The 9,778-nt window shown below is 47.2% G+C and overlaps 1 protein-coding gene across 21 annotated transcripts in view; it reads right to left on the reverse strand.

The window, feature by feature from the left end:
- Dock9 (dedicator of cytokinesis 9) overlaps positions 1-9,778 on the reverse strand; it is a 254,169-nt gene that overhangs the window by 29,138 nt on the left and 215,253 nt on the right. For 13 of the 21 annotated variants that reach the window (XM_029469291.1, XM_029469295.1, XM_029469293.1 and 10 more), the window contains exons 43-45: positions 9,451-9,666; positions 7,365-7,422; positions 5,271-5,377 (exon numbers count right to left, since the gene is read on the reverse strand). In XM_029469291.1, the coding sequence (XP_029325151.1) occupies positions 5,271-5,377; positions 7,365-7,422; positions 9,451-9,666 (381 nt within the window). Of the gene's footprint in view, positions 1-5,270; positions 5,378-6,540; positions 6,619-7,364; positions 7,423-9,450; positions 9,667-9,778 lie in introns of all 21 variants that reach the window. The other 8 variants (XM_029469284.1, XM_029469281.1, XM_029469280.1 and 5 more) reach the window with 1 other exon arrangement.

Here is a 9,778-nt window from a genome sequence, read left to right on the forward strand (position 1 = left end):
GTAGCCAGGGACAGAACAACCACACAAGGGGCCCAAGTCCCCTTCTCCTGTGACCAATGCTGTTTGGAAGAATCACTGTCTGGTGAGGGAACACACGCGACTTAGGTCATTCTGGAACACTCCCAATTAAGCCAAGGAGGTAAGATGGAGTTATAAGTGCCGACGCTAGGATGAGGTACAGACAGAATTGCTGACTGTCCGCTGACTTCTGTCTTCTGAGATGCTCTATGGTTGTGAACATTCTGTCTGTTACCAGCAGCTGTTTCAGAGCAGAAGTGATTCTGTCTAGAGGAAACCAGAGCCTTGCTGGGTTGAATTCCTAAGTATTCTTCTCTGCATTCAGTGGTGACTCTGGACAGGTGGGATCTATTGCCTAATAAAACAATAGCCAATATGCTGGCGATAGTCAATTCTTCTAAACCAAGGGGCCAGCTCCATTTTCCATCCATCAGTGAAGTTATGAAGATGAATGTTGGCCAGCTTCTAAGGAAAATGCATAGCTCAATTCCTGCAAGCCTCTAGCTACATTCACATCATCCAATTAATATACAGCCTTGATTTATATGTGTTTCTCTTAAAGACACCCAATGGAACATGCTCTGTTGGTCATTCTCATTAAATTCACGCCCACCAGCCCCAGAACAGTGTTCTTCTACCTAGGGACCACAGACATCAAGGAGTACCTACTACTTGGGCCTGTCTAAACAGAACAGCCACCAACCAAAACCTACACCAATGTAGAGAACACAACATTATCCAAACTATGAAAGAGATGGAAACCTTCTCATAGTACAAGAGCTGAAGAAGGGCAGACTACCACTGGTACTGATTTGGGGTTACGCAGAGGTGAATAGAAAGGATAAACTCTTTTCTGTCTTCTCATCTAGAGTTCCTCTTAGCCCTGAAATGGATACATCCACATGGCTGACCTTCTGACTCCTAGGCTGAGATGGGTCCCAGTTAAAGCTCATATTTCTATCTCCCTCTCTCCTCCTTTAACTTAAAGGGGTGAGATGTAGGCTGCTGTGAACCTAGAGGACACCATATGTGATGGCTAACATTATATCAGTGCAGCACAGTTAGTGTCATCTGAAACAGGGCAATCTCAATCAAGGAGATTCCTCCCTAAGATCAAGCTGTAGACAAGACTGTAGGACATTTTCTTGGTGATCGATATGGGAGGACCCAGTCTGTTATGGTTGATACCATTCCTGGGCTGGTGGTTCTTGGATCTATAATAAAGCAGGCTAAGCAAGCCATGGGGAGCAAGCCAGTTGGTGGTACCCCTCCATGGCCTCCGCATCGGTATCTGCTTCTAGATTCCTGTCATGACTTCCTTTGATGGTAAAATGTGATGTGGAACTGTAAGTAAAATAAACCCTTTGCTCCCCTAGTTTTGCTTTTGGTCACAGTGTATCAGCACAGCCACAGCCACGCTAAGGCAGATACTGGTACCAGGAGGGAGGTATTGCTGTGATAGATCTGACCATGTTGTTTTTGGAAGGATTCTGGAAAGAGTTTGGAACTTTGGGCTCAAAAAAAAAAAGCCCTTGAGTGTTTAGAGCTTAGTGAGTTCTTGCGGGAACTAAGAAGATAAACTTGGGGGCGGGGGGCAGTACAGACAAGGGAGGCCTGGCTTGTGACCTTTCAGAGGAAGGCAAAGACTACACTGAGCCATTTGTGTGATATTTTGCACACATCCGTGGCTTCTGGTCAGCTGGGGTTGAAGAATCTGCTGTGATTAACAGGAGACCAGAACGGCTAAAGCAAAACCTTTGCTTCGCTGGGACAAACAAACTCTAAGCAGTGTTTCCTTAGGGTCAGCACACAGAAGCTGTGTTCCAGAGGGGCCAAGGCTGCATCTCGTGCTGGCAGCTGAACTTGGTAGCCTAAGACTCTCCCAGGTGGCGCTGGCTTTGATGGCATGAAAGGGTCATGGAGAAGAGCTGGCACTTTCCTTGGTTTTCCTATCTGTACTTTTTAAACAAAAATTTTGAGGCAGGATTTTTCTCATTCTACGGCCACCTTGAGATTGCAGCAATCCTCCTGGCTTGCTGCTTGGTGCTGGGACTGCAGGTGCACGTCTTGGCCACCAGGCTTGGCTTCCTTTTTGAATTTCAAAAGTCTCTTTATTAGAGTTTTTTCCACTTTTCCAAATGTACAGCCTCTACCCGACAGGATCCTGTTATTGCATCAGTCACGAAGGGGGTGATTTCAAGGTTACAGGAGTCCAATATAATTCTGGTACCTTTGGGAACTCAGAATCTTCAACCTAGCAGGTGCAAGCCCTAACTTCTTAGCATGCACTGAGAACGAAAACTGGATACTTTGGTATAATCAGTGGCTAGGCACCTGGAAGTCACTCTGTGGTTTCACCAGGGAAGGAGAGATGAGCCAAGCACTCCCTGGGTGGGTCTCAGGCCTCCTGCTAAGACAATTGTGCACATTCAGGTAGCTCCCTGACTGTCATATTAGGGCACTGACGGCATTTACTCATATCAACCTGTGAGGATTTAAGGGGCTATGATTTTTATTACTGGGTCACAGGCTACTTTCCTGTCAGCTCTCATAATTCCTTCCTCTTAGGTAGAAATTGTTTACCTCACAGATTGTTTACCTTGATACATCCAAGCGACCGTCCTGAAGACCAACATGGCAGTTTCTGTTTTCCTGTCACTGAGAACTGGTTACTTCCTGTTATTTTGAATCTTGACAGTAGGACTTTATGGCCCCGCAGTGTCTCATCCCAACCATTATAGACTTTCATGCTCTATGGACCTTGTTAAAGATTTACCCACTTTATGCTTCAAGGACAGGGTGGCTCAGCCATATTCTGAAAACAGCTGATAAAATGGTCTTTGTTGCACGCTCAGGTCTTACCCAGAGGTAGTGCCACCCACAGGGATGTATGCACTTGACCTCAGAGGCTCTCAAAAACTACCTCAGTCTGTGACTTGATCAGACGTGCACACGTGAGCTTCATGTCATCCTGCAGGGCAGGGTACTGGAAACTAGACTTTCAAATCCTTAACGGATCCTAGCATTCCTGTGTTCCTTACCTAATTCCAAATAAAGTTTTGAGCTCCAGAGGAGCCTGGCCCCAGGGTTGATGGGCTCAACCAAAGAGAAAACACGGACATGCCTTCTCTCAAAGAAACCAGTCAAAACAAAAACCAACCAACCAACCAATCAATCAAAAAATGCAAACTACCATCTGTCCAGGCATCTCATGGTGCAAGAATGGAGTAATCAGTATGGAGTTAACAACTTATGTTCCCCCCAGGATAATTGGAAAATTCCACCAACCATGATTAAACCTAATTTAACAGTATTCCTTTTTAAAGATTTATTTCTGTGTGTGTCTTTGTGTATGTGTCTGAGTGTATATACTCATGAGTGCACGCGTGTACAGACACCAGAAGAGGGCACTGGATCCCTTAGAGCTGAGTTACAGGTGGTTGTAAGCTGCCAAGTGTGGGTGCAAGGAATGCAACCGGGCCCTTACGACTGAGCAGCAAGCGCTCTTAATGGCCGAGTTGTCTCTCAAGCCCCACTTTAATATTTTAACTTCATGAAGTACATTCATATATGATCTTCCTTTCTCACATCATACCTTAAATCTTTTTTTTTTTTTTTTTTTTTTTTTTTTTTTGGTTTTTCGAGACAGGGTTTCTCTGTGTAGCCCTGGCTGTCCTGGAACTCACTCTGTAGAACAGGCTGGTCTCGAACTCAGAAATCCGCCTGCCTCTGCCTCCCGAGTGCTGGGATTAAAGGCGTGCACCACCACGCCCGGCTCTTAGCCTTAAATCTTGACAACCATTTGAGACTAGACAATTTACAACAGCAGTTCTTAAACTTTTGCCCTGAAGAGCCTCTTGATATATTTTGTTTGCTTTTACGTTTTTGAGACAAGAGTCTCTCTACTTAGCCACCTGATGAAGCCTGGGTCCTGTGTAAGAGGAGTAAGCCCTTATAACTCCTGAGCCTTCTCTCCAGTTCTCCCTTACACAGCTTATGTTTCACGTAAGACTTTCAATTATTGACAGTCCCTGGATCCTCCACCTTCTTCCTCGGTCTACCATGCTTGTTGGTGCATCGAAGGAATCCAGCATCAGACCTGTGCTCAGTCAGGGCCTCACAGACTTCCTCAGATGGACTCAGGAGCACATTTTCAGAAATGGGTCCACAGACTGGTTTATGTCATAGGAGATATTTGTCTGTGGACCCTTCTCACTGGCATAAAAACAATCAGAGCTGTAATGCTGCCTGTCTGCACACACAGTCTCCAAGTAAAGAAATCACAGTTCAAACTGTGGAGGCAGAAATTGGTATGAGCCTCTCTCTGCTGTTGTTTTCTCTCCAAATGAACACGTAGTTAACTTTACCTTTCTCCTGAAAAGAGAGCAGAACTAAAAGGATCTTCTCACTCTTTCACTCCACTCTGGGTTTGTGAGGAGGCGGGGGAGACACAGGTACACACTGGTGCACATAGGCGCACACAGGTACATACAGTGCACACAGGTATGCACACAGGTATGCACACAAGTACATACAGGTATATACAGGTACACACAGGTGCACACAGGTACATACAGTGCACACAGGTATGCACACAGGTACATACAGTGCACACAGGTATGCACACAGGTACATACAGGTATATACAGGTACACACAGGTGCACACAGGTGTACACAGGTACACACAGGTGCCACAGGTGCGTCCCTGCAGCGGAGATTCCCAGAAGAGAGACTGTAGCTAACGCAAGCAGAAGACTGGCATTTGTTCATGTTCCCAGTTTAATATCAAAACCATCTCCTTATACAGAAGTGGTCACACTGCTGCCCTGTTTTGTGAGGAAGTTTACAGAAAATTCTGGGTTTTTAGTTTCTATGGAGGTGGACTAAGGTGGCCCTGGGCCTCAGCTCTGCATGTCTGCCTAGAAGTAGAGACACTGACTAAAATTAAAGGCAGACTAAGACAGTAATGAAACTCATGATCCACAGAGATCATTGAAAGGAGGGCTGGCTAGGAAGGAAGAGGGAGCAGCCCAGCTTTGCCTGCCGCTGGCTTTCGGCCCTCTAGAGAAGCACTGTAGGCTCAGCCTGGGCAGGGCTAGGGAGAAAGGCTCTGAACTGACACACTGATGGCGTAGCCGTTTACTAGGTGATAGGATCAGGTGGGACCACCACTCTGTATGCATCCACGGTGACGGACACGTCATGAGGTGAGAGGCTGCACTTGAGAGCCTACCTGAGCCGTAGCACTCACCTCATTGAAATGGACGTCCTGCATGCCGACGTCTTCCATCATGGAAGCCTCTTCATCGATGTTTGGTGTGATAACCCTGAAGGCTGTGCACCCCTGTCTGAACATGCCTAGGCAGGGAGAGAGCAGAGGAGGGAGCACCGTCAAGCACGGAGGGAGCACCATCAAGCTGAATGTGGCTGGGACTCTCAGGTTCCTCCTGCCTGTGTATTTCCACATGGAGTAAACAGCTGATGTGGAAATCTATTCTGTGTGAGCCCAGCATCCACACAGGAGGCTGGGGACCAGCGTGGCCTCTCTCCAGTCATTTTCCCACACTTCACCTCCAGCCTCTCAAACTCTCTCATTTTTTTACCCACCTTAATCCATTCAGCCTTCAAAAAAACTATATGCTGAAAAATTATGATTGAGTCAAGCTAGTGGCAAATTAACACAGAAATGAAAACCTGATTAGGTGGAAAGATCCTTAGTCGGACACCAGGGAAGCCAAACCCAACCACTGAGACATAAGTGGCTCAAAGACAGGTGCTTCCTCCCAGTAGTCGGGCATCTCACCCATTCAGCAGGGACAACCCACAGACTGAAGCCCTCCCTCCCACCAGACCGACCTCTTCCAGGAACAGGCAGTGGAGCCTGTGAGCTGAGGGGCTGCCTTGGCTGGAGAAGCAAAAAGCAGGAGTTCTGGGCCTTAGAATCTGATACTGTTAGCTACAGTGTATCAGCATTGGGTAAAGGTCAACTCCTTGAGATCAAGGTGGGCAATGGGGACACCATCTTAAGCCAGCTCAGTATCAGTGGTGTGACATGTGTGAGAAAGGCCTTGGATTGTTGAGCAGAGACATTTCTGCTAAACATTTGTTTAGGTTTCCAGTCAATCCCAAGTTAGTCATTTCCAATCAGTCGTGAGTTAGCCAGAATTTCCACCATGGTGCTCTCACAGCCTTGCTTTGATCGGATATGGAAAGCAAAGTTCCCACAGAAAAGCTCTGACCTAGGAACCTGAGGAGACATTAACACCCCTAAAACAAAGACATGAAATCAGCCACTGTGTTTCGGCCAGTGCAACAAAAACCACAAAGCTCAAAGCTCTTTCCTTTCCAGTGCCAGTCACACAGGGATGGCAGAGAGAGAGAGACCCACAGAGCCCAGGTACAGAGGGAGAGACATGCAGACCCTTGCAGAACTGAAACACGCACACACCACCACAACCCTGAAGTGCCACAAGAACAGAGCAGCTGGGGACCCTAGGGAGCTGGGTGACCCTCAGGCTCACCTCCCCAGCTCTTCCTCTGGCAGGTGCTATGGCTGTAGGGGAAGGCAGGTGGTTCCCGCTGGAGTGCTAGGTCAGCTTCTAAACACAAGGAGATGTATCACCTGATAAAATGACTCGGCAGGAAATTCTAAGTGATTTCCTCTCACTCCATCTCTGATGTCTGACAGCCCCATTCTACAAAACAGACACTTCATGACCTTGGCACCCGTGACTTGATAATGCTGCTTCTCACTTTGTAAGAGCACACCTCGTGAGCTTGGGCCCGGGACTGGTGTCCTTCGGTACTATGTGTGTAGACTGCCAGCTTCCCTAGACCCAATACTACAGAACCCAATGTCACCCTGAAGGCTGCACCAGGTAACTACTTAACCAAGCGGAACCATGAATGAACTCATGGGAACAAGTGTATGACACACAACTGTGGAGTATCACCATCCTCCTAAGATCCCCTGCTAGCATGGCTGCCTTCTCCTGCAATAAAGTCAACAGGGTTACATTCCAGAAACTCTGTCCACCAACTTCCCCTTAGAACTGTCACTGATTGATCAATAGTTCTGGTGGGAAGATATCCCAAGGAGAAATAAATTCATTTCAGCTCATATGAGCTGGTCAGGGGCGGCCAGATGCAAAGCTTATTACGAAGCTTAGGATGACATGCCATCCTCTCCATAACACGGGTGCTTTTGCTTTGCCCCGGGGGTGGGGGTGGGGGTGGGGCAACTAAATGCTGCAACCAGGGGTAAAAAGCCAACAACAGTATGTGCAGTGCCTTGCCTTCCGGTCCTCCTGAATGCCCTCTTCTCGGGGCCCAAGCGCGTCCTTACCTTTCCGTGTGAGATATTCTGCCACCAAGGCTGTCACGTGGACATAGCACATTGCCGCCTGGAATAAAAGACAACGACAAACAGCTCAGAACAGTCGCTCAGAGCCTCATGTCTTCAGGAGGCTTGCTCTCTCCTTAGCTCCTATTAACAGCTGAGCAGCGAGACAGACGACAGGCAACTGCCGGGCTTTCCTCCTATTTACAACTGCTGTATCTTAGCGCAAAAGGCAGAACCTGCGTGCTGAGGGTCACGCCACTTTTCTTAAAGCAAGACAGTAAGTACTTAAAGAAAAAGTTTTCTTCCCAGACTCACATTTCAGCTAATAAAAGTCCCTTTCAACTTAACTTATTTTTAAACACTGGTTTTTTTTTGTTTGTTTGTTTGTTTTTTTGTTGTGTGTGTGTGTTTGTGAATCTGTTTGAAATTCCACCTGTATGTGTGTTCAGGTGCCCGTAGAGCTCTGGGTGGCTGTGTGGTGTTCAGTGTGGGTGCTGGGAACCAAACTCAAATCCTCCGCAAGAGCAGTGTGCTCTTAACTGCTAGGCTATCTCTCCAGCCCATGCTCTTCCAACTTGAGCACTCAAGGCTGTACTTTTTTGTTTGTTTTTTTAAAAAACACAATTCTAACCAAGAACCAGGGCTGGGGTGAGGGTAATGTGTGTGTTCAGCATGCCTTACCTTCAAGTTCCTGCCCACAGAGATCAATACTATAACTGCCCTTTAAAATGAGAGAACAAATCACCCCTTTCACTAAGTTACTATCAAAAGTTATTATCAAAATCAAAGGCAAGTGCTGGAACTTAGACCATGAGGCTTCAGCACCAGGTAGTCTATTTCAGGTGGGTGCTGCCACCGTGTGGCACCCTTAGGTATTGGAACAATTTGGAAACAGGGTTGTTGTTATTTGTTAAAAGGAAGTCACAGTAGTACTTGGGTGGGCCTTGAACTCAGTACAACTGTGCTGTAAGGAGAAGAGACTTATGGTAGAGGAGTCCACGTGACAGGGGACGCCAGGGAATGAATGCTAGTAAAATGAGCAGCTAGGAGAGGCAGGGGACACATTCTCCCCTGGATGCTCAGAGAACACGCCCTACCAACACCTAGATCTGGCATCACTAGGTTCCCCACTGTAAGGGGACAAACTTCCATTTGATAAGCCACATCCAGTTTATAGTAGTTTGTTGACAGCTGAATTCTGCTTCTAAGAGACCTGGCTGTATAAATCATGTAAAAAATAAATCTTAGACTCTGAGAATGATAGAACACGACTCTCATAGCGTCCTTTCCACGATAGCCATGTGTATGTTTGTGTTCACGCAGAAGGGACTGTGTATGCTTCAGCACGTCACCCTGATGGACAGTGACCGATCTTTCAGACTTAGGATCTTAATCACTGAATAGCCACAGAGACGTCAAAGTCAAAGTGAATGCTTTCACTTTGGTAACATGGCTGCCATACACAAACGTATCCAGCCACACACCCTGAATTGGTCTCATGGGATCACAAATCCCGTGTGTAGTCATTAAGTTTTCTTGAATTTTTTTTTATTTTACACGATGCCATCAAGGCACAAAGGGCCTAAGAAAGGTCACCGCCTTCACGTAATGGCGGAGAGTTAGGAAATGTGTGTTCCTGGGTTTAAAGTCTGTCTCCCATGTCTGCTCTCAGCCATGCGAGCTACATACCACAAGGTGTCTGCTCTGAACAGTTGGGAACGTTCAAATACCCGCTGTACACCCCAAACAGGAGAACAGGATTCCTTACCGTTATCATAACAGGTAAAGCTAATTCTACTATGAAATCGAACCACAGAGGAGTCTCGGTGCAGGAGAGCACAGAAGTGGCGGGGCAGCTACATAAATATGCAGGTAACCCCTTATGCTCTGTTTCCAGTGACTAAAATGCCCAGACACCTGGGACATCACCCCAAGCCTGGAACTCCTGTTCATATAACGTGTTTAAGGCACCGCACAGCTTCCATTAGCTTGTCTCGATCAGTGGTACAATTTTCCTTCAAAGTAGTTTCAGGAAACAGAGGATAACTATTTCTTAAAACCTCAGCCAAGAGGCAGGCAGGCTCCCTACCTCTGAGAGGTCCCCATTTTTAACGTGGATCCTTGCCATACTGTCCAGCCACGTCTTCCTGAGCTCAGGGGTGCTGGCGTAGGACTTAGCCAGGCTGTACTGGAGGTCCACCAGCATCTCCGGGTCGTTCTCGTGCTCCTTCATCTGGGCTGTGGCCATCAGGACTGTGCGGATCCTCTTGGTTAAATCTTTTACATCAGAGGAAAAGCTTGTGTGCTAGACAGGGGAGAGAGGGAAGGACTCATGACATCACCCAGTAGACAGGGGAGAGGAAGGACTCATGACATCACCCACTAGACAGGAGAGAGGAAGGACTCATGACATCACC

Source organism: Mus caroli, chromosome 14 (assembly GCF_900094665.2).
Source record: "Mus caroli chromosome 14, CAROLI_EIJ_v1.1, whole genome shotgun sequence".
Taxonomy (NCBI): Eukaryota; Metazoa; Chordata; class Mammalia; order Rodentia; family Muridae; genus Mus; species Mus caroli.